Below are 27,154 nucleotides of genomic sequence, written 5' to 3'. Positions count from 1 at the left end.
GTACTTTAACCTATAATTGTTAACTATATATATATTGTGACTTGGATGGAGAGTCTCATTGGCACTCATATCACGTTTTTTTTATTTATACTGTCTCAAGTCAGGAGCCTGTAGTTCAGTGGTTGTCATTGGTTCATGTCTGTGATACTAGTATTTGTGTTTCGTAAACTGTTTTGCAATACGTGTTGGGGCTTTTTATAGCCGACTATATGGTATGGGGTTTTCTCATTGCTGTAGGCCGCACGGTTGCTCATAATTGCTTACGTCCACTTCATGTGAACTTTGGTAAATAGTTGTCTCATTGAAAATCATAATAAATCTCTTTACTTTAATGAACCAAATATTTGTATCTAGGATTTAGAGAAAGATTTAAAGTAAGTTGGTTTGATATTGTATATTACCCTATAGATAATTATGGTTTGTTTTGTCGTTTCATTGCCGTTTTCCCACATCATATATTCATATAGATAATCGTATGGAAAATAAAATAGATAAACATTTAGTGCTAAAAAGTTTATTCTATTAGCAAACAGAGATGAAGATAGTAAATAATAATATGACAACTTCGGTTTTTATTGTCGGTTCATTTGTTCTCTCTAAGTTTTCTTACAGACGCCTCCATTATCATGATCAGTGTAGCCACTTTGACATGTCTCCCAACAAACGCCATTCAGTTTGACTTCATTTTCTTTGCAATATAGTCTCTGAGGTCCTGTGACCTTTATACCGGGTCCGTCATTTGGTTCACAAACACAGCATCCTACAGGTCTATAACCATCTTTACATTTAGGGTAACACAGTTCGGCGAGTCTTTCTTCATTATTTCGGCAACTTTGCCTTTGTGCAAGATTTTTCCGAATACCCGGGCCGCCAGTTGGTGTACATATACAGCATCCACTTGCATGGTATCCACCTTTGCATTTTGGATAGCAAAGACGTCCATTCATCTCTTCGTTCGATCTACACCCTTGTCGTTGGAAGAGTGACACTTTTATGCCTACATTTGTTTTTCTGCACGTGCATCCATCGTCATGATAACGACCCGGACAGTTGTTACAACAACCCCATAATGTGCAACAACATCCCTTTCCATATATATGTGCATCGCTCCAACAACTGGTACCATCATCTCGTAGTCCAGAAGGACATGCTGTTTTATCAGGTGTTCTACCAGAACCTCTTCCGTAGCTATCTAACCAACAACTTGTCCCGTCGTCGCGTTGATTAGGAGGACAATTTGCTTTATCCGGAACACGGCCGGCTCCTCTTCCATATGAATCTTTCCAACAACTTGTACCGTCGTCACGCATTCCAGCTGGGCAAGGCTGTTTATCAGCTGGTCTGACTTTTCTTCGATATTGATCTGCTTGTCGTTTGGCTATACCTTCATGCATGGCTTCCAAACCTAAGCCTGTAAATTAAAACAGTTGTGATTGGGTTTGATTGTAAATTATGTTTTGCAAAGGTGCGAGAAACTTCAAATAGAGCGACTTTAAAAACTTCGTCCTCTTGCATTGGATATCCGTTACTTCTTGTCGAAAGTTAATGTAGTCTGTTCGAAACGGAAAATTTCAATTGCTACATTATCTCATTATGCTAAAGACTTCAGAATATCCGATGTCGCTTCTAATAAGCACCACGCAAGGATTGACAAGACATTAGGATATTTGAAATGAATTTATCAGATGCTGCAAAAGTTTGCTTCAACGTTATCACAGTTTGTTCAAAAGACATTTAAGCAACATGTATTCTCTTAGATAACAACCAAATCAATATCAGCTTTTATCGGAGGTTCAAATAAATAAACATAAGATAGAACATGTCAATCACTTAACTGAATATGAGAAGATGAAAGTTATGTGCCATCACATACTTTGTTAGGGCTGATAGATTATTATTTACAAATATAGTAATATGCCAAAAAAATATTATCAATACAGTTCTGAATAAATGAAACTGTTATTTTTACAAGCATTTTAGATTGCGTTCGATAAACAATTTTTGTTATATTGACATCTATTTTCTTAATCGATTTACGACATTTGAAAATGGATAAACTACTGTTGAATTTAATTTAAGATGTTGTGCACGGAACATATGTATGTATATATATTGTATATAAGATAATGAGTGATTTCATCATTTTCCAATTTTTATTCTTACCTAATTTAAAAAAAAACACGCAGTTCCTGTAATAGCAATTTTAAGCTGTACATTACTTTGGATATGTTTGAAATATCCCAAAGACAGCATATAATTAATACAAAACTTGTAAAATGAGTATGCATACATACCTAATACCATGATGATACCAAGCCTCAGCAATAACATTGTTGAATAGTATATTAATCAAAAGTAAGATTTTTAAACACTATACAACATCACATGCTATAAACATTTATTTTATAGGCAATTAAAAAAAACACAGGAAAATTGAACAATGTCAATCGTTGAAACTCCGCCTTCGTCAGTATTTTGTTACAGATTATTTTATATGTTTTAAATCGATTCAAACGAATTTAAAGTTTTGATATTAAACTGTTAACATCAAGTGCGTTGTACTTATTCGTCATATCATCCCCAATAGTAATAAAATTGATATCAATAAATTGAATTATGTCGACGCATTTCGACCTTGTATATCATTCCTCCATACGTTTTCATGCGGTGGCCATTCATGTTAATGGATCTATGTCGAAATGATGTTGCAGGTGGAAATTACAAAATTGATCATGTGGTTAGATATAACAGTTCTAGACTTGAATATTCAAATTATTACCAACAAAAGATTTAAGTGCAAAATTAAACAAAGAGACCTTTTTTATCAGTCTATATTTCCAAATAAAGGAGTATGTTTTTGAATGGTTCACATTGGCCCTAACATTGAATGAAAGTCATTTTAGTTATAAAAATTAAAAAAACAAATGATGATAAATTATCTAAAGATATATAACAAAAACAAATTCAACAAACGTTGGCTCATTATAACTATTGTGATATCGTTATGACGTCATTATTATGCACTTTTATAGAATTATAAAAAAAAATAACAATGCTGGCTAATTATTGCATACATTTGATTTATGAGTTTGACTGTTCCTCTGGTATCTTTCACCCTTCTTTTCTATAGAACATCATTTTTCTGCGTCCATGAAATACTTCTGTTTAAAAGTACCTCAATATTCAATGTAAAAACTGGGGTCATGGACCTTATTTTCGTTATAAAACATTGTAATTAACAAAATTATACTAACCTCCTATGGTAATATAAGGAAACATAATTGTTCTGCAATGAGGTGACAATAAATGATGGAATTTATTGAGCCTCATTGAGATGATTGTTATTTAGAAATTTACCAAAATTTCAGTAAAAAGGGGAGACGAGGGTCTTACAATCTCCGAAAATTAAAAAAACACAAAGTTTGTCAACAAGTTCATTATAATTTTCTGATCTTAATTGATAGTGATAGCCAGTTTTGCTGTCAAATGGTTATATTTTTGAAAGACGTCTTCCTCCATTTATTGAAACTACCCGTCACGATAAAAGAGTGCTGAGAGAACTAACAACCAATCAATTTAATAGCAAAATGATAAATAATGTTCACTTGATCACTGATAAAGAGTATTCACGATAAGATAACAATAAAATAATAATTTGTGAATGCTGCATGCAGATTAATTCCTTTAGCGTTTTTTACTATACGTTAAGTCGATCACCTCTTCAACGATTACATTGGATTTTGAATTTACAAAATGTTGGATCTTTGATTCACTGTTCAAAGATATACTCATTGTCGAAAACGCAACTGGTGAAGTGAAATTGGTACTGTTTATATTAATAAGGCGATGCTACTTCAACATTACAACTAACAGAAGAAAGAAAGATAACCCAAATAATTAATTACCAGTTCTATTACATTTATACTTTCTGGTATGCGTTATAAGTTCTTTTGTAGTATACAACTTTACTATAACAGCCTCTAATAAACTAATAAATATCTTATTGCTCATTTTGTATTCCTTCAAGAAGAATAACCCCCTTTTCCTGCAGCAAATATTGCGTAGGCAAATAACTGTTTGGGAATCTGCGTGTAGGCATACTATCTGTATCAGAATATGTTCATAGGCAAAACAACTGTTCGTGAAAAGCTGCGTAGCAAGGAGAAATGGCGCACAAATGAGTTTAGCAAGCTATATAACAGGTTAAATCCATTACTTTCTATGGAATGTGACAGTTGTTACAAAAAGAATTTAAATCACGTTGGTTAATAGTAAACCTTCAAGCAGCATATTTTGTGGGTTATGCCCTGCCTCATTACTAAAAGTTGACTTCAAATTTTCTATAAAATTTTTTTTTTAGGGTGATTCACCCCGAACAGATGGTCCAAAATCAGGGTTGCAGATACCAAAGGGACAAGTCAAAAAGTTATGTGCAGATAGAAAAACACCAGAACATACAGTGGCTAAGAATAATATCGATAACATACAATCAACGGTCTGAAAAATCCTACACAGAAAAGTGAGGACTAAGCGATACGATCGCCAAAACAACAAGATATGAATAATCGTTAATGTTCCAGGCCTGTAATCAAATCCTGCTCCACAAGTTGTACCCATAAGGATGAATGTTAAGTGAGAAATGTTTAGAAAATTAATTATTTAATTATTTCAACCGTTTATACTTTAATCTAAGGTAGATTTTGTAACCAATCCTTTATAATCTGTAAGTTACTACTCATCCACTTGATATTAGCTCGTGTTGTCTCAATTGCTCTATCGAATGCTGCTGTTGAAGCGCCTAAATTTTGCTGACTATCCTTAAAAGCTTGAATCTGTCAAAAGATAAATATGTGAATGTTAAATGAAAACTGAAGGGCAAAAAAAATAAACAAAAGACTACAGACAAATATGAATATGACAAAGATATCAAAACAAATAAAGGTAGAAAAAAACCAAGAGATTTAGCGACACGCAGCCTATAAAATCTTCTGAACAAGAACCAAGACGCGACAGAACTGTTCGTAGTTTCTGCTTAACTAGTTGCACTACTTATTCATTTTAACTGGTGTTCTTAGAAAAAAAATAATGTATTAATCGGTCCGGTGTAAAAAATGTAACACATATGATATGTTAAAGTTTCAAATATCCGCTATTTTGGCGATTTTTTTTAGCGTTTTACATCCCCTCGACACATTTTAATGACTTCAATGAACCGTCTGATCTTCCTCCCCAATACCACCTTTTAATGACTTCAATGACCCGTCTGATCTTCCTCTCCAATACCACCTTTTAATGACTTCAATGACCCGTCTGATCTTCCTCCCCAATACCACCTTGTAATGACTTCAATGACCCGTCTGATCTTCCTCCCCAATACCACCTTTTAATGACTTCAATGACCCGTCTGATCTTCCACCCCAATACCACCTTTTAATGACTTCAATGACCCGTCTGATCTTCCTCCCCCATACCACCTTTTAAGGACTTCAATGACCCGTCTGATCTTCCTCCTCAATACCACCTTTTAATGACTTCAATGACCCGTCTGATCTTCCACCCCAATACCACCTTGTAATGACTTCAATAACCCGTCTGATCTTCCTCCCCAATACCACCTTTTAATGACTTCAATGACCCGTCTGATCTTCCTCCCCAATACCACCTTTTAATGACGTCAATGACCCGTCTGATCTTCCTCCCCAATACCACCTTTTAATGACCTCAATGACCCGTCTGATCTTCCACCCCAATACCACCTTTTAATGACTTCAATGACCCGTCTGATCTTCCACCCCTATACCACCTTTTAATGACTTCAATGACCCGTCTGATCTTCCTCCCCAAAACCACCTTTTAATGACTTCAATGACCCGTCTGATCTTCCACCCCTATACCACCTTTTAATGACTTCAATGACCCGTCTGATCTTCCACCCCTATACCACCTTTTAATGACTTCAATGACTTGTCTGATCTTCCTCCCCAAAACCACCTTTTAATGACTTCAATGACCCGTCTGATCTTCCACCCCTATACCACCTTTTAATGACTTCAATGACCCGTCTGATCTTCCACCCCAATACCACCTTTTAATGACTTCAATGACCCGTCTGATCTTCCTCCCCTATACCACATTTTAATGACTTCAATGACTGATCTGATCTTCCTCTCCAATGCCACCTTTTAATGACTTCAATGACCCGTCTGATCTTCCTCCCCAATACCACCTTTTAATGACTTCAATGACCCGTCTGATCTTCCACCCCTATACCACCTTTTAATGACTTCAATGACCCGTCTGATCTTCCACCCCAATACCACCTTTTAATGACTTCAATGACCCGTCTGATCTTCCTCCCCTATACCACATTTTAATGTCTTCAATGACTTGTCTGATCTTCCTCTCCAATACCACCTTTTAATGACTTCAATTACCCGTCTAATCTTCCACCCCAATACCACCTTTAAATGACTTCAATGACCCGTCTGATCTTCCTCCCCTATACCACCTTTTAATGACTTCAATGACCCGTCTGATCTTCCACCCCTATACCACCTTTTAATGACTTCAATGACCCGTCTGATCTTCCACCCCAATACCACCTTTTAATGACTTCAATGACCCGTCTGATCTTCCTCCCCTATACCACATTTTAATGTCTTCAATGACTTGTCTGATCTTCCTCTCCAATACCACCTTTTAATGACTTCAATTACCCGTCTAATCTTCCACCCCAATACCACCTTTAAATGACTTCAATGACCCGTCTGATCTTCCTCCCCTATACCACCTTTTAATGACTTCAATTACCCGTCTAATCTTCCACCCCAATACCACCTTTTAATGACTTCAATGACCCGTCTGATCTTCCTCTCCAATACCACATTTTAATGTCTTCAATGACTTGTCTGATCTTCCTCTCCAATACCACCTTTTAATGACTTCAATTACCCGTCTAATCTTCCACCCCAATACCACCTTTAAATGACTTCAATGACCCGTCTGATCTTCCTCCCCTATACCACCTTTTAATGACTTCAATGACCCGTCTGATCTTCCACCCCAATACCACCTTTTAATGACTTCAATTACCCGTCTAATCTTCCTCCCCTATACCACATTTTAATGTCTTCAATGACTTGTCTGATCTTCCTCTCCAATACCACCTTTTAATGACTTCAATTACCCGTCTAATCTTCCACCCCAATACCACCTTTAAATGACTTCAATGACCCGTCTGATCTTCCTCCCCTATACCACCTTTTAATGACTTCAATGACCCGTCTGATCTTCCACCCCAATACCACCTTTTAATGACTTCAATGACCCGTCTGATCTTCCTCCCCTATACCACCTTTTAATGACTTCAATGACCCGTCTAATCTTCCACCCCAATACCACCTTTAAATGACTTCAATAACCCGTCTGATCTTCCTCCCCTATACCACCTTTTAATGACTTCAATTACCCGTCTAATCTTCCACCCCAATACCACCTTTAAATGACTTCAATGACCCGTCTGATCTTCCACCCCAATACCACCTTTTAATGACTTCAATGACCCGTCTGATCTTCCACCCCAATACCACCTTTAAATGACTTCAATGACCCGTCTGATCTTCCACCCCTATACCACCTTTTAATGACTTCAATGACCCGTCTAATCTTCCTCACCTATACCACTTTTTAATGACTTCAATGACCCGTCTGATCTTCCACCCCAATACCACCTTTTAATGACTTCAATAACCCGTCTGATCTTCCTCCCCTATACCACCTTTTAATGACTTCAATGACCCGTCTGATCTTCCACCCCAATACCACCTTTAAATGACTTCAATAACCCGTCTGATCTTCCTCCCCTATACCACCTTTTAATGACTTCAATTACCCGTCTAATCTTCCACCCCAATACCACCTTTAAATGACTTCAATTACCCGTCTAATCTTCCACCCCAATACCACCTTTAAATGACTTCAATGACCCGTCTGATCTTCCTCCCCTATACCACCTTTTAATGACTTCAATGACCCGTCTGATCTTCCACCCCTATACCACCTTTTAATGACTTCAATGACCCGTCTGATCTTCCACCCCAATACCACCTTTTAATGACTTCAATGACCCGTCTGATCTTCCTCCCCTATACCACATTTTAATGTCTTCAATGACTTGTCTGATCTTCCTCCCCAATACCACCTTTTAATGACTTCAATTACCCGTCTAATCTTCCACCCCAATACCACCTTTAAATGACTTCAATGACCCGTCTGATCTTCCTCCCCTATACCACCTTTTAATGACTTCAATTACCCGTCTAATCTTCCACCCCAATACCACCTTTTAATGACTTCAATGACCCGTCTGATCTTCCTCTCCAATACCACATTTTAATGTCTTCAATGACTTGTCTGATCTTCCTCTCCAATACCACCTTTTAATGACTTCAATTACCCGTCTAATCTTCCACCCCAATACCACCTTTAAATGACTTCAATGACCCGTCTGATCTTCCTCCCCTATACCACCTTTTAATGACTTCAATGACCCGTCTGATCTTCCACCCCAATACCACCTTTTAATGACTTCAATTACCCGTCTAATCTTCCTCCCCTATACCACATTTTAATGTCTTCAATGACTTGTCTGATCTTCCTCTCCAATACCACCTTTTAATGACTTCAATTACCCGTCTAATCTTCCACCCCAATTCCACCTTTAAATGACTTCAATGACCCGTCTGATCTTCCTCCCCTATACCACCTTTTAATGACTTCAATGACCCGTCTGATCTTCCACCCCAATACCACCTTTTAATGACTTCAATGACCCGTCTGATCTTCCTCCCTTATACCACATTTTAATGACTTCAATGACCCGTCTGATCTTCCTCCCCTATACCACCTTTTAATGACTTCAATTACCCGTCTAATCTTCCACCCCAATACCACCTTTAAATGACTTCAATAACCCGTCTGATCTTCCTCCCCTATACCACCTTTTAATGACTTCAATTACCCGTCTAATCTTCCACCCCAATACCACCTTTAAATGACTTCAATGACCCGTCTGATCTTCCACCCCAATACCACCTTTTAATGACTTCAATGACCCGTCTGATCTTCCACCCCTATACCACCTTTTAATGACTTCAATGACCCGTCTAATCTTCCTCACCTATACCACTTTTTAATGACTTCAATGACCCGTCTGATCTTCCACCCCTATACCACCTTTTAATGACTTCAATGACCCGTCTGATCTTCCTCCCCAAAACCACCTTTTAATGACTTCAATGACCCGTCTGATCTTCCACCCCTATACCACCTTTTAATGACTTCAATGACCCGTCTGATCTTCCACCCCTATACCACCTTTTAATGACTTCAATGACTTGTCTGATCTTCCTCCCCAAAACCACCTTTTAATGACTTCAATGACCCGTCTGATCTTCCACCCCTATACCACCTTTTAATGACTTCAATGACCCGTCTGATCTTCCACCCCAATACCACCTTTTAATGACTTCAATGACCCGTCTGATCTTCCTCCCCTATACCACATTTTAATGACTTCAATGACTGATCTGATCTTCCTCTCCAATGCCACCTTTTAATGACTTCAATGACCCGTCTGATCTTCCTCCCCAATACCACCTTTTAATGACTTCAATGACCCGTCTGATCTTCCACCCCTATACCACCTTTTAATGACTTCAATGACCCGTCTGATCTTCCACCCCAATACCACCTTTTAATGACTTCAATGACCCGTCTGATCTTCCTCCCCTATACCACATTTTAATGTCTTCAATGACTTGTCTGATCTTCCTCTCCAATACCACCTTTTAATGACTTCAATTACCCGTCTAATCTTCCACCCCAATACCACCTTTAAATGACTTCAATGACCCGTCTGATCTTCCTCCCCTATACCACCTTTTAATGACTTCAATGACCCGTCTGATCTTCCACCCCTATACCACCTTTTAATGACTTCAATGACCCGTCTGATCTTCCACCCCAATACCACCTTTTAATGACTTCAATGACCCGTCTGATCTTCCACCCCTATACCACCTTTTAATGACTTCAATGACCCGTCTGATCTTCCACCCCAATACCACCTTTTAATGACTTCAATTACCCGTCTAATCTTCCTCCCCTATACCACATTTTAATGTCTTCAATGACTTGTCTGATCTTCCTCTCCAATACCACCTTTTAATGACTTCAATTACCCGTCTAATCTTCCACCCCAATACCACCTTTAAATGACTTCAATGACCCGTCTGATCTTCCTCCCCTATACCACCTTTTAATGACTTCAATGACCCGTCTGATCTTCCACCCCAATACCACCTTTTAATGACTTCAATGACCCGTCTGATCTTCCTCCCCTATACCACATTTTAATGACTTCAATGACCCGTCTGATCTTCCTCCCCTATACCACCTTTTAATGACTTCAATTACCCGTCTAATCTTCCACCCCAATACCACCTTTAAATGACTTCAATAACCCGTCTGATCTTCCTCCCCTATACCACCTTTTAATGACTTCAATTACCCGTCTAATCTTCCACCCCAATACCACCTTTAAATGACTTCAATGACCCGTCTGATCTTCCACCCCAATACCACCTTTTAATGACTTCAATGACCCGTCTGATCTTCCACCCCAATACCACCTTTAAATGACTTCAATGACCCGTCTGATCTTCCACCCCTATACCACCTTTTAATGACTTCAATGACCCGTCTAATCTTCCTCACCTATACCACTTTTTAATGACTTCAATGACCCGTCTGATCTTCCACCCCAATACCACCTTTTAATGACTTCAATAACCCGTCTGATCTTCCTCCCCTATACCACCTTTTAATGACTTCAATGACCCGTCTGATCTTCCACCCCAATACCACCTTTAAATGACTTCAATAACCCGTCTGATCTTCCTCCCCTATACCACCTTTTAATGACTTCAATTACCCGTCTAATCTTCCACCCCAATACCACCTTTAAATGACTTCAATTACCCGTCTAATCTTCCACCCCAATACCACCTTTAAATGACTTCAATGACCCGTCTGATCTTCCTCCCCTATACCACCTTTTAATGACTTCAATGACCCGTCTGATCTTCCACCCCTATACCACCTTTTAATGACTTCAATGACCCGTCTGATCTTCCACCCAAATACCACCTTTTAATGACTTCAATGACCCGTCTGATCTTCCTCCCCTATACCACATTTTAATGTCTTCAATGACTTGTCTGATCTTCCTCTCCAATACCACCTTTTAATGACTTCAATTACCCGTCTAATCTTCCACCCCAATACCACCTTTAAATGACTTCAATGACCCGTCTGATCTTCCTCCCCTATACCACCTTTTAATGACTTCAATTACCCGTCTAATCTTCCACCCCAATACCACCTTTTAATGACTTCAATGACCCGTCTGATCTTCCTCTCCAATACCACATTTTAATGTCTTCAATGACTTGTCTGATCTTCCTCTCCAATACCACCTTTTAATGACTTCAATTACCCGTCTAATCTTCCACCCCAATACCACCTTTAAATGACTTCAATGACCCGTCTGATCTTCCTCCCCTATACCACCTTTTAATGACTTCAATGACCCGTCTGATCTTCCACCCCAATACCACCTTTTAATGACTTCAATTACCCGTCTAATCTTCCTCCCCTATACCACATTTTAATGTCTTCAATGACTTGTCTGATCTTCCTCTCCAATACCACCTTTTAATGACTTCAATTACCCGTCTAATCTTCCACCCCAATACTACCTTTAAATGACTTCAATGACCCGTCTGATCTTCCTCCCCTATACCACCTTTTAATGACTTCAATGACCCGTCTGATCTTCCACCCCAATACCACCTTTTAATGACTTCAATGACCCGTCTGATCTTCCTCCCCTATACCACATTTTAATGACTTCAATGACCCGTCTGATCTTCCTCCCCTATACCACCTTTTAATGACTTCAATTACCCGTCTAATCTTCTACCCCAATACCACCTTTAAATGACTTCAATAACCCGTCTGATCTTCCTCCCCTATACCACCTTTTAATGACTTCAATTACCCGTCTAATCTTCCACCCCAATACCACCTTTAAATGACTTCAATGACCCGTCTGATCTTCCACCCCAATACCACCTTTTAATGACTTCAATGACCCGTCTGATCTTCCACCCCTATACCACCTTTTAATGACTTCAATGACCCGTCTAATCTTCCTCACCTATACCACTTTTTAATGACTTCAATGACCCGTCTAATCTTCCACCCCAATACCACCTTTTAATGACTTCAATTACCCGTCTAATCTTCCACCCCAATACCACCTTTAAATGACTTCAATGACCCGTCTGATCTTCCACCCCAATACCACCTTTTAATGACTTCAATGACCCGTCTGATCTTCCACCCCTATACCACCTTTTAATGACTTCAATGACCCGTCTGATCTTCCTCCCATATACCACCTTTTAATGACTTCAATGACCCGTCTGATCTTCCTCCCCTATACCACCTTTTAATGACTTCAATGACCCGTCTGATCTTCCACCCCTATACCACCTTTTAATGACTTCAATGACCCGTCTGATCTTCCTCTTCAATACCACCTTTTAATGACTTCAATGACCCGTCTAATCTTCCTCACCTATACCACCTTTTAATGACTTCAATGACCCGTCTGATCTTCCTCTCCAATACCACCTTTTAATGACTTCAATGACCCGTCTAATCTTCCTCACCTATACCACTTTTTAATGACTTCACTGACCCGTCTGATCTTCCACCCCAATACCACCTTTTAATGACTTCACTGACCCGTCTGATCTTCCTCCCCTATACCACCTTTTAATGACTTCAATGACCCGTCTAATCTTCCTCACCTATACCACCTTTTAATGACTTCACTGACCCGTCTGATCTTCCACCCCTATACCACCTTTTAATGACTTCAATGACCCGTCTGATTTTCCTCCCCTATACCACATTTTAATGACTTCAATGACTTGTCTGATCTTCCTCTCCAATACCACCTTTTAATGACTTCAATGACCCGTCTAATCTTCCTCCCCAATACCACCTTTTAATGACTTCACTGACCCGTCTGATCTTCCTTCCACCCCAATACCACCTTTTAATGACTTCAATGACCCGTCTGATCTTCCTCCCCTATACCACCTTTTAATGACTTCAATGACCCGTCTGATCTTCCACCCCTATACCACCTTTTAATGACTTCAATGACCCGTCTGATCTTCCTCTCCAATACCACCTTTTAATGACTTCAATGACCCGTCTGATCTTCCTCCCCAACACCACTGCTTAATTTCTAGAAGCAGCAAATGATAATGTTTCTGGTTTGAATCAGCATGGAAATAAATCAGGATGTTAAGATTCACTTTGGCGGATGAATGAGGACTGGATTGTAAATGGATCACATATGCGGCCCTCTACGACAAATGTTTGTTATCGGTCAATTTAGTCTTTGTGACATCTGTTGAATTTTCAAACCTTGAAAATAAAGAAACTTTGGTTCTTAAAGCCTATATGTATGCAGCTACACGGTAGGTAAAACAGTTATTATTTTAATTTTAGTTTCTTGTGTACAATTTGGAACTTAGTATGGCGTTTATTATCACTGAACTAATATATATTTGTTTAGGGGCCGGCTGAAGGACGCCTCCATGTGCGGGAATTTTTCGCTACATTGAAGACCTGTTGGTGACCTTCTACTGTTGTTTTTTTATTTAGTCGGGTTGTTGTCTCTTTGACACATTCACCATTTCCATTCTCAATTTTATTCAGTATAGTATAATTGTTATTTGTACTTCACGGGGTCTGGCCTTGGCTCAGGGAATGTTAAACACTGACAAGGAATATGACCCAACACCCCTGTGAATATTCCGAATCACGTATTCTGTGGATTCATTATTATTCGTAGGATACAAATTTTCGTGGATTTCGTGGGTACAGGTAATTCACGAAATTAAATGTGCAACAAATGACAAATTTTCTATAGGCTTGTATGCATACCTCGACAGAACCGTGAAATTAAGTATCCACGAACATACAAGTTTTCCTTTATCCACGAAAATGTTTACCCACGAAAATAAATAAACCCAATCATGTTTCTACTAGATACTAAAAAGATACAGTGCATATATGTATGCACGTATTTTGTTTCTCTTGCTTTATCGTCTTACCGACTGCGGGTTACCAAGTGAATTCCATGAAACAACACGCAGGATATTTTCACCATCCTGTTTACGAACAGCGTCCGTTAAAATACTTTGCAGAAAACTAGAGGATAGAAAAAAAATGTTACCTGTATTTTCATTGCTCATATATTGTACAATTCAGATCGTTTTCATATCACCCAAAACCAAGTCAGAACACCTTAATCTCATTCGAGGTTGTTCACTAGCGCTTTCTTGTTGTTTTTTTACCGTTGTATTGTCTATATATATTCATCTTAATGTGATTTATTAATTGCACATTGATAAACCTTAAGATATATGTTTAACTATTACATGATTCTATAATTTAATACGTAAACTATAAACACAAATAGTTATGTTAATATTTTTATTACATATATTTGAACCGTACTGTATTGTGTTATGGTACTGTACGCTTTGCTTTAAGTGTACTAATACAAAGTTGTTATTAATTTGAATGGAATGACGTGTAAATGACTATCAGAAGAATATTTGGTAGAATTCAATATGTTAAATGTTAAGATGTGTAATTTATGATGAGAACAATATTTCTCATAGTTAACATTCACTGTAAATAGATTTGTACGTCAATAACATGGAAAAGCATAGTTGTCCAGTAGGCAAAATTTGAGTATTGTATTTTAGGTATTGTCACCTAGAATGAATAGAGTTTTCCCTCTTTGTATTGATTTTGTATTTGTATTGCAGGGTCATTATCTCTCTCTCTATATATATATATGAGAGCCCAGGTGGTCGTATGGGCTAGCGGGACGGCTGCAGTGCAGGCGATTTGGTGTCACGATATCACAGTAGCATGGGTTCGAATCCCGGCGAGGGAAGAACCAAAAATTTGCGAAAGCAAATTTACAGATCTAACATTGTTGGGTTGATGTTTAGACGAGTTGTATATACATTATGTACACAGCCATGTATCACCATCATTGATGGCGATCCGATGGATACATCTGTTGTAGGGTTGTCACTGACTTAGACGTACTTATGTATATATATAAACCAGTCTAAATTGAAAACTACGTTCAAACATATGACTGCGTTGGATAAAAACCGCAGTTTTTATACGTGTGCATGTCAAACAAATTTCGTTGTAGAAGGGTCTAAAAACAGCACAAACAACATTTTCCAAAAGACCGAAAGAGTGAAAAAGTATATTTAAACAAAATGCATGTGACTAATATATTAAGATTTATTCCTATGAAGAATAAATCCGGTTATCGGAGGAAAGTGGGCTTACGTTTTGGGAGTTGTCCCGCTTTGCACACGTGGTGGAACTTGTTATGTATTATGAGTCACGTTAATTATTTTAACCTTGATAACTGTGACGTCATCATTCTTTCTTTACCACGTACGATACAGCAGAGGGAAGACGCAAAAAATTGGGTTCCGTATGAATGAACTATTGTTTGTTTCAAAAGCTATTCAAATTATAACAAATTTAGTTGAATATTGAAATTTTTTTCTTTGATTTGGTATATGAAATGAATGTCTTTCAAAAAATATTATTTTACTGAAAAGGTTCGGAAAGTTTGAAAGATAGAAAAGCACATGGTTTTGATCCAGTATAATATAGTGTTAAATATTTTATATATTTTGTTGTTTCTTCTGTAAAGAGTTTCTAAACATTTCATTGAAAATTTTAATTGTTGGTTTAATTCAGTGGAAATCATGAGTTATATTTCCAAAAATAGAAATTTTAACAGACCCGTAATTTCAGATAAAAACTGCGCACATGGTTTTAAAGACAAGTGTCGCATGGACGTCTGCGATTTTAAAGCTATCGTTATATGAAATGTTTCACCTGCTACACAGCAAGCAATTTAAAGAGAAACCAATAATGAATAAATGTATGAAGTTTATAAAAATTAAAATATATATCTTTATAATTTGCGAAAGCAAATTTACAGATCTAACATTGTTGGGTTGATGTTTAGACGAGTTGTATATCTATTTTAACTTTTCAACGGTCGTTTCACTGATATTATTGTAGTAATTTTTCAGTTTTAAAAACCAAAGATCTTATGGAAATGGGGAAAACAGTACGTATGTCACAAAGGCCCTCTAAAAGTTATAAATGCAGCCAAAGAGACAAAAGAGGGACGTAACCGACAACGTTGAGAAACAGATCTAGCACTGTCGTTGGACAGCATACTTCCACGCAAGTTTCAGCTACATGTATGATGACTCCAGAACTTAAAAAATGAAGTTGTTCAGATTGTCAATGCCCTTATTCACTCTCCAGCTACGGTGTACTGTATGATACAGGTATAACACAAAGTTCTAATATTTTGCCAATAACTAGTGTAAATGATAATCTATGTTTAAATGTTTCACAAAAACTCAGAACAAAATATTTAAGGTGAATATGTAGGTTTAGGTATATTGCTTTAATACAAATTCAATCACAGAGCAATCAAATTCTCTAACTGTAGATACAAATGAACAGCTGATTATCCAAACTAAACCACGTGAAAAGATTACTGATTTTTACACATGGATAGATGCTTTCCTTATTTACATAAGTATTTATGTTGGTGTACATTTAGAAGATACATAAGATATTTTAACATGTATGTATTCGGTTAAGTTGGGTGCAAGTCGTTCAATATTGGGCCAGGTTCGAAGGACCATAATCAACAGTTTCGTTTAAAGAAAGCTATATAGAAATTCAGATATGTCATGGGCTACTGTTGACCAAGAACTTTGGATGTTATATATTCATACAGTGCAGCCAAATGCACCTAGTTATGGGGTTAATATGGTTAACAGTAACAGGAAATGTTTTACGAGTTCAATAACATAGGTGCATGTATGTTACCACAATGTCGATACATTCATAAATGTTTGAGATGCAATGGTCCTCATCCTGCCATAAATTGTAGGGTCCCTCAATATGAGGCTGGTTCACGAATGGGTAATTTATGAAAGATATGATATTTTTGTTTGCTTTTAGAACTTGTTCCAATACTGGCCATAGTTGTATTATTTAAGTTCAAATTGAGGGACAAACAAGTTATGTTTCACATAGATAACTGTTCTTTGGTTGCTATTTAAAATAAACAGTCGTCAAACTTGACACAAGTTATGATATTGATACCATAAACTTGTACATCATTAATTTGTTACTCAAATTTTCATAAATTTACTTAAAATACACAATCACCTATATAAGATATAAGAATTATGTGTATATGCACGAATTATGTAAAAGATTATTCTCTGATGAAACGGTACGGTGGTCTCTCATATGAAGAGCTTCTTCAATATACATACAAATATATTTTTTATCCTTTTCAGAGATAGGATTTAACATTTTGGAAGAATTTTCATCCAAATTATTTGAATTAATATCATTAATTTTATACTTAGACCTAAATTTCTTATATTGCGGACATTCACTCAAGAAATGAATCTCATTTTCAATTTTTACTGTGCAAAATTTACAAAATCTCTCATTAGAGGGTATTGTTGGTCTTGCATACCTATTAGTTTCTATTGCTAATGAGTGTGCACTTATTCTTAATTTAGTGATAAAATAAAAAGTTAACCACAGTTTCCATCTTTTATCTTAGATAGTTCAGATTTAATTTTATTTTGGTATAAATCTTCTAGTTTCTGTTTGAAATTACTATCACAATGCTTGTTAAAGGGTATTCCAATATTTCATTAATTCAGATAATTTATTAGACCATAAATTTTCTCTTTACCAAGTAGATATTTTAATAGGATTGATTGATTGTTGATTAACGTCCAGTGGCAAATATTTCAGGCATATCTATCAGGACGAATATTTACACAGTGTCTGTAAATTGTGTCATTTTAGGATAATTTAGTTTGTATCGAGTAGATACAATGTTATGACACAGTGTCTGTAAATTGTGTCTTTTTTAATAGGATAATTTAGTTTGTATCAAGTAGATACATTGATAGGACTCAGTGTCTGTAAATTGTGTATTTCAAGGATAATTTAGTTTGTATCAAGTAGATACATTGATATGACACAGCGTCTGTAAATTGTGTCTTTTAAGGATAATTTAGTTTGTATCAAGTAGATACATTGATATGACACAGTGCCTGTAATTTTGTCTTTTAAGGATAATTTAGTTTGTATCAAGTAGATACTTTGATAGGACACAGTGTCTGCAAATTGTGTCTTTTAAGGATAATTTAGTTTGTATCAAGTAGATACATTGATATGACACAGCGTCTGTAAATTGTGTATTTTAAGGATAATTTAGTTTGTATCAAGTAGATACATTGATATGACACAGCGTCTGTAAATTGTGTCTTTTAAGGATAATTTAGTTTGTATCAAGTAGATACATTGATATGACACAGTGCCTGCAAATTGTGTCTTTTAAGGATAATTTAGTTTGTATCAAGTAGATACTTTGATAGGACACAGTGTCTGTAAATTGTGTCTTTTAAGGATAATTTAGTTTGTATCAAGTAGATACATTGATAGGACACAGTGTCTGTAAATTGTGTCTTTTCAGGATAATTTAGTTTGTATCAAGTAGATACATTGATAGGACTCAGTGTCTGTAAATTGTGTCTTTTAAGGATAATTTAGTTTGTATCAAGTAGATACATTGAAAGGACTCAGTGTCTGTAAATTGTTTTTTGAAGGATAATTTAGTTTGTATCAAGTAGATACATTGATATGACACAGCGTTTGTAAATTGTGTCTTTTAAGGATAATTTAGTTTGTATCAAGTAGATATGTTGATAGGACCAGGTGTCTGTAAATTGTGTCTTTTAAGGATAATTTAGTTTGTATCAAGTAGATACATTGATATGACACAGTGTCTGTAAATTGTGTCTTTTAAGGATAATTTAGTTTGTATCAAGTAGATACATTGAAAGGACTCAGTGTCTGTAAATTGTTTTTTGAAGGATAATTTAGTTTGTATCAAGTAGATACATTGATATGACACAGCGTTTGTAAATTGTGTCTTTTAAGGATAATTTAGTTTGTATCAAGTAGATATGTTGATAGGACCAGGTGTCTGTAAATTGTGTCTTTTAAGGATAATTTAGTTTGTATCAAGTAGATACATTGATATGACACAGTGTCTGTAAATTGTGTCTTTTAAGGATAATTTAGTTTGTATCAAGTAGATACATTGATAGGACACAGCGTCTGTAAATTGTGTCTTTTAAGGATAATTTAGTTTGTATCAAGTAGATACATTGATATGACACAGTGCCTGCAAATTGTGTCTTTTAAGGATAATTTAGTTTGTATCAAGTTGATACTTTGATAGGACACAGTGTCTGTAAATTGTGTCTTTTAAGGATAATTTAGTTTGTATCAAGTAGATACATTGATAGGACACAGTGTCTGTAAATTGTGTCTTTTCAGGATAATTTAGTTTGTATCAAGTAGATACATTGATAGGACTCAGTGTCTGTAAATTGTGTCTTTTAAGGATAATTTAGTTTGTATCAAGTAGATACATTGAAAGGACTCAGTGTCTGTAAATTGTTTTTTGAAGGATAATTTAGTTTGTATCAAGTAGATACATTGATATGACACAGCGTTTGTAAATTGTGTCTTTTAAGGATAATTTAGTTTGTATCAAGTAGATATGTTGATAGGACCAGGTGTCTGTAAATTGTGTCTTTTAAGGATAATTTAGTTGTATCAAGTAGATACATTGATATGACACAGTGTCTGTAAATTGTGTCTTTTAAGGATAATTTAGTTTGTATCAAGTAGATACATTGATATGACACAGTGTCTGTAAATTGTGTCTTTTAAGGATAATTTAGTTTGTATCAAGTAGATACATTGATAGGACACAGCGTCTGTAAATTGTGTCTTTTAAGGATAATTTAGTTTGTATCAAGTAGATACATTGATAGGACTCAGTGTCTGTAAATTGTGTATTTTAAGGATAATTTAGTTTGCATCAAGTAGATACATTGATATGACACAGCGTCTGTAAATTATGTCCTTTAAGGATAATTTAGTTTGTATCAAGTAGATACATTGATAGGACACATTGTCTGTTATTGTGTCTTTTAAGGAAAATTTAGCTTGTATCAAGTAGATACATTGATAGGACACAGTATCTGCATATTGTGTATTTTAAGGATAATTTAGTTTGTATCAAGTAGATACATTGATATGACACAGCGTCTGTAAATTGTGTATTTTAAGGATAATTTAGTTTGTATCAAGTAGATATGTTGATAGGACACAGTGTCTGTAAATTGTGTCTTTTAAGGATAATTAAGTTTGTATCAAGTAGATACCTTGATGGGACATTAGTGTCTGTAAATTGTGTCTTTTTAATTAAATATATTTCGATTTGTATCAAGTAGATACATCACATACACAGTGTACAGGTGTAGTGGCTTTCGAAGCGTTCCGTAAATTGTATAAATATGATATCATTTGGCCACCACTTTTAGAAACACTTAAGACACTTTTATCGCATGTAACTATATTTATTGCTTATATATCACTTGAAACAAATTAAAAGGGTTTATAGGACAGCTAACTGTTATCCGTAAAGAAAGATCATGTTGCAAAATTTTGCTAATATTGTTATCTCATTCTCAAAAATGGATCAATGTTGCCATGGTACATGTATAGAAATAACAGAAACTAAACTAAAATATTGTTAAAAGTATGAAATGCAAAGACCAAAGGTTAAAGTTCCCTTATTCTCTGTCTTTGGTGACAAGTACCAGTGTTCATGTGTTCTAAGTTTTAAAGGTTTGAATATATGTAGGAATAATGGATTCAGTTTCAATTTGAATCAAAGATATGGTAAAAACCAATAAGCACGAATTAAGCAGCCACAAGAATGTACACCTTTGCCGCTTAGCTATGTATACAATTGGGAGGTTGTTACATAAAATAGCCTGAAATATATAATACGCCCGGTATATTCACATCTGACGGCGTTACTTTATCTCATGTGGGCAATTGTTTTTCTTATTTTATTACAGGGTAATTTAGATATAAATATATGTATGGTCATTTAAAAGTACGGTCACGGCGGATGTGTTGTGTCGCTACAGCATTGGTGGCGGTGGTCGAACTAAGTGTCCAATAACTCTTGGTATAGCCACTGAATTCGACCATGTGGCGAAAATAGCGACACAACATCTACAGATATATTATGCTTCTTATAATGGAATTATGTATCCGCTGAGCTTCTGTTTCCCAGGGCCAGCATCCGATATATTTTGGAAGCAATAATGTTAATAAGGATATTATATTGATATATAAGGAAATGACATTATAAGGAATAACAATAAGGTGGAAATAAGGAATAAGAATAATGTTGAAATAAGGAATAAGGAATGGACAATAATGTGGAAATAAGGAATAAGGAATGGACAATAATGTGGAAATAAGGAATAAGGAATGGACTATAAGGTTTAATTATATATACTAGGGACTTGCCAATTATGTTTCTCGGCAGTCCCATTCTTTGTCAAGCCGTGGCCGTACAATTTTGTACTTTTGCCAAATAAATATTTCTTACTTTATATGTGTATGTCATTTGGCCCCACGTTGTCTCAGATAATAAGATTTATTCCTATGAAGAATAAATCCGGTTATCGGAGGAAAGTGGGCTTACGTTTTGGGAGTTGTCCCGCTTTGCACACGTGGTGGAACTTGTTATGTATTATGAGTCACGTTAATTATTTTAACCTTGATAACTGTGACGTCATCATTCTTTCTTTACCACGTACGATACAGCAGAGGGAAGACGCAAAAAATTGGGTTCCGTATGAATGAACTAATGTTTGTTTCAAAAGTTACCCACTCACCCACCACTTAGATTAAAGACATACTCCTAAAATGTAGTTAATATGCACGTGTTAAAATGTTATATCATGTTTTTCGTTTTTCTGCTGTTTTTGTTCTATTTTTCAGGTTGAAACGACTGGTAGCTTATTCCGATAGTAATCCCAATCCTTCGTCACGGGTTCAGACAAAGACTCCGACCATTGTAATCCCAATCCTTCGTCACGGCTTCAGACAAAGACTCCGACCATTTAATGACGAAAATAGCGACACAACATCTACAAATATATTATGCTTCTTATAATGGAATTATGTATCCGCTGAGCTTCTGTTTCCCAGGGCCAGCATCCGATATATTTTGGAAGCAATAATGTTAATAAGGATATTATATTGATATATAAGGAAATGACATTATAAGGAATAACAATAAGGTGGAAATAAGGAATAAGAATAATGTGGAAATAAGGAATAAGGAATGGACAATAATGTGGAAATAAGGAATAAGGAATGGACAATAATGTGGAAATAAGGAATAAGGAATGGACTATAAGGTTTAATTATATATACTAGGGACTTGCCAATTATGTTTCTCGGCAGTCCCATTCTTTGTTAAGCCGTGGCCGTACAATTGACATCAAACTAAAACAAATCGATTGATCCTGAGGTGTTTATTTTAATGTACGACCAAAACAACCTGGTAACATATACAACAACGACTGTTTTAAATTACAACTGGCTTTTGAGTAACCACAGTAGTAGTTGCTGGTAATTTAATGTAGAAAATACATGTGTACAAAACTTGTATGTTTAGTAAAAATGAAAATTCCTATCAAATGAAAAATTTGCGGCAAGAATAATTGTAATGAATTCTTGTAGTAGCACATGTAAAAGGAGATTTAGGACTTACGAAGGGATGTTCCGAAAAACGAAACAGATATGTATATTCATAAAATAGATATAGAGATTAATACATCGCCTTGTCATATCGGCCCGGGTAGCATGCCGAGACCCCCATATCAGCCGAGACGTAGTCGAGGTGCTGATATAGGTCGAGGGATGATACCTGGGCCGATATGGAAAAGGCCATGTATTAATCTCTTTATTATATACTTCCGAAACAAAAAAAGATCAACACCGGAAGCTGATATGGATTTTCTGCCCGGACCGATACGGCCTTATCAGCACGGACAGTGACGTCATTGGGCTGATACGGGGTTATTAGACAGGGTTTGCAAATATGGCTTGTTTACTTCCGGTCGTTACACATATGCAAAAAGCACTTTATTGGGCATGCGGTATATGATAAATATATATTTATTATAAAACGAATGCGAAACCAAAATATCCCCCTTCCCCTGAAAAAAATAATATCCGAACATAACAAAAAAAATCTGTATGAACATAAATCATTTGTTTAACTTCAAATTTATTAAACATTTCTATTTTTTTATTCTGTTCAGAACACAGTGAAAGCTTATAAAAAAAAAAAAAAAAAAAAAAAAAAAAACACAACTATTTCTATTTCCTAAATGAAAAAAAAATACATGTTTTGTCTTGGTTTCAGCTATCATACTGCCAAGCAACCTTGAGCGATTTGTATGCACTTTCTGAACAAAAAGTTAAAAAAAAAACACATGTGTTTGCGTTTAAACAATAGTTTTTGACTAAAAAAGGTTTTCCCCAATAGATTTTCCGACATGGTTGCAAGTCTCTTCTCAAGAGTTAGAGTTTGGTCTCATTTATCCTTTCAAAAAGTCCCAGTGAGAACCAGACGATGCAAAGATGTAAAATCTTTCCGAGAATTAAGTCATGTTAAATATTTGCATGAATTGCTTGGTTAAATGCATGAATTCATGGGTTGATCTGTCAAACAGTCGTCAAAATCTATTGATACCAATTGTCTCAGTTGTATACATGTATGCAGAGTTGGTTGCTTAACGTACAGCGGCAAATAGTTCATTCATGTTCAGAACGGTCAATTGTAAGAATGCTTCGGAATTCGCACTCTGCTCAGACATATAGGAATATAATATTAATGTTATAACACGTAAATCTGAATAAAAACAGAGCCTGTGTTCCAACTTCGCCTACCAGGATCTGACAACACCCGGTTTTATTATCTATTCTAGTGATTTTTACATCAATCAATTAAAGTTCAGCTTTCAAAAATTTGAATGTTTGTATTTATCCGATAAAACCAGAAAATCATGAAAGGAGAGTGGACCGTTTTAGATATAATTCAAATGTAATTGGAGATTGATGATAAATACAATTGGGTTGTTTCCTGTTTGCGGGAAAAACAAATCTCAATTGGAAATTTTCTTCCAAAATCAAATACAAGAGGGTGTAGATGGGGGGTTCTTTATCCCGTTATCCTTTATATTTTTGAACATTTCTCTTTTTTTTTCTTTTTTTTTTTACCATTATTCTCTATATTTTTTTTTATAGTTAAGCAACTAGCTTTTCTCCATTCGTTATGTTTTTGTCAATTTTTGTCAAGTTTTTCCCCTTAATTTGCCCTCTTTGCCCAATATTTTTTTTCTGTTATACCCATCCAGATGTTAATCCAATTACATTTAATATATTAAGGTAAATTGATGCGCAAAATATTTTTAAATTAAAATATTTTTTTGCTTTTATATGAATGGTTGCATCTATCCATATTTACATAATAGACTCAATGACAAATTGTAAATCACGTCATCATTTTTTTTCAATTTCTCACTGCAAAGTCTGAGAATTACGATGCATTTTCAGTCAATGTACATATTTTATGTGTAAAACATACTATTTTAACTTTTAATTTGCACAGCGGTGCATAATGCATGATTTTGTTTTCATTTATTATGTGCTTAACGTTTGCACCTGCATTTGAACATCAATAGGTACGACATATTTGATAATATCTTTACATATTTGATAATATCTTTACATATTTGATAATATCTTTACATATTTGATAATATCTTTACATATTTGATAATATCTTTACATATTTGATAATATCTTTACATATTTGATATAATTATAAGCTATAAGTATCTGCATAAATAACATTTAGAAACCTTTTAGACTAAACTCTTAAAGTGGTTATCCATTTGACGAATTTTCATCATTAAAGTGTGTCATTATTTAAATAGTTTTATTGAGAATGATTGTAGTGAACCATACTAGAAATACACGTGGTTGATTTTTGAGTGTCAACAGGTATTATTAAAAATATATCTAACAAAAAAAACAAGAAAAAAAAACGCGGCTTATACCAAAGGTACATTCAAAACCCTTAAGTTGAACATTTTTCTTTAATTCATTAGAAATTATCAAAAATATTTGTCAGATGTCAGTCATGCAGTTTTTATTTAGTTTTGTATTATTATTCCTTTCAGTTTCTATCAAACATTTCATTCTATCAAAACTTCCCCTAGTAACACAATATTGACTGCTGTATCCCTATTTTTGATATGTGTACCTATTATGTCTGTTTGATTGTTCACCAATCGTTGTCAATGTAATTGAATTCTCATACAAGTGAAATGTTTAGTTAGCTATAAGACCAAGTTTAATCCACCATTTTCTACATAAAATGCCTGTACCAAGTCAGGAATATATTAGTTGTTACCAATTCTAATTTGATGTGTTTGAGCTTTTGGGTTTGCCAATTGCTTACGGACTTTCCGTTTAGATTTTTTTTGTTAATTTACTTTTTTCGCTATAGTCATTTATGAATTCCATAAATTAAAAAAAAAAAAGTAAAATTATGCACACACAAAACTTGTCATAAATTGATGCTAGAGCGCAATACGACCCAAGTAAAGCACTTGTAAAGGACAAGTATTAGCAACTTTATATTATTAGTTAAAGGTGCATCCGTCTATTTCAGTACTTTAATCAGACATGCATCCGTAAATAGTCTTCAAATCTGATAGTTATTTTAGGACAACACATTCGTTGTAATTTGACATTGCACTCCTTTCATTTTCTTTCATTTTGAATGTACTAATGCGTGTTTATCTTTTTTCAAATATTTGAATAAAAAGAGAAATATTGAACAAATAAATTTGTATTTATTTTATTCAAAATTGCACATTGTTAACCTTTTATTTTTACGGAATTCTAATTCGTAACGCATTAACATGCATTTGTAACCGACGCCTTACTGATTCATGTGTGATTCTAAAAGGGGAAGTTTCTCTTCTTCATGTTTTTGTTTAAGGTACTTTCAGATACCAAATTTTTTTTTAAGTAGGTTTATTTTCAATCTACGAGTTTGACTGTCCTTTTGGTATCTTGTGTCCCTCTTTTACAAACAATGTTTTCTTGGTTTTTTTTGTGATATTGTTTTTATATACACTTCAAAATATTCTTGTATAAAGTTCACTTAAATTCAATTGTTTTGGTCATTGCGTAGGTATAAATATAGTTTTTCTTTGGAAGGAACTTATCCAAGTGATAGGAAAATACACTCCAGTATCGGCTGTTGTTGTTACATATGCAACAGGTATTACAAATAAAAAGTGTGTGTACACCGGGGAAATCGGAACTACAATTTGGTGTACACGATGACAAACGATGGTTTAAATGGCAACTTGTTCTTAAGAATCATCAATACAGATAGGCAGAAATAGAATATGGACAATACCACGTTTGTAAATTAGAACTGATCTGACTCGATAATTTGGATGGGTGAGGGTTTGGTTGGGGTTCAGTACTTTATGTAATATCCCACTCGTTACACTCACTATTGAAAAATCTGAAATTTTCTAAAACGTCTCACAATCTATATAACTCATTAACTGTGAGCTGATGAACAAATAAGGAATCAATTGGTAAAGCAACAGTAAATAAATGTGTGACGAAAAATCATTTTCATTTATACCAGTCACTTTTAAGTAATGACAACCGCTGCATTAAGGATGTATTCTTCTGACTTTTCAGTCTCGTTGAAATCTCGTTCTTGATTTTTTTCCAAAACATGTGATACAAGTGGAAAATACCAATGAATTAAAAAAATATAATCAAACATAACTCTGTGAAAAAATTGTGATTTTTTTTTTTTTAAAGTAATCCAGTTTTCAAATTTTACAACCAATCAAGT

At 35.2% G+C, this 27,154-nt stretch overlaps 2 protein-coding genes across 2 annotated transcripts in view; one reads left to right on the top strand and one right to left on the bottom strand.

Moving 5' to 3' along the window:
• Positions 1-27,154, top strand: part of LOC134718200 (aminopeptidase N-like) — a 159,625-nt gene that overhangs the window by 83,099 nt on the left and 49,372 nt on the right. The gene's annotated exons all lie outside the window — the stretch shown is intronic.
• Positions 499-2,367, bottom strand: LOC134719805 (uncharacterized). Its single transcript, XM_063582763.1, has 2 exons — positions 2,295-2,367; positions 499-1,411 (listed from the first exon to the last, which is right to left on the bottom strand). Exons 1-2 carry the CDS (start codon positions 2,329-2,331, stop codon positions 597-599), a joined length of 852 nt encoding a protein of 283 aa, XP_063438833.1. The 5' UTR covers positions 2,332-2,367; the 3' UTR covers positions 499-596.

Source organism: Mytilus trossulus, chromosome 5, assembly GCF_036588685.1.
Source record: "Mytilus trossulus isolate FHL-02 chromosome 5, PNRI_Mtr1.1.1.hap1, whole genome shotgun sequence".
In the NCBI taxonomy this organism is placed as follows: Eukaryota; Metazoa; Mollusca; class Bivalvia; order Mytilida; family Mytilidae; genus Mytilus; species Mytilus trossulus.
The sequence above is the reverse complement of the archived record's forward strand: the minus strand, read 5'-3'. Positions and strand labels throughout refer to the sequence as shown.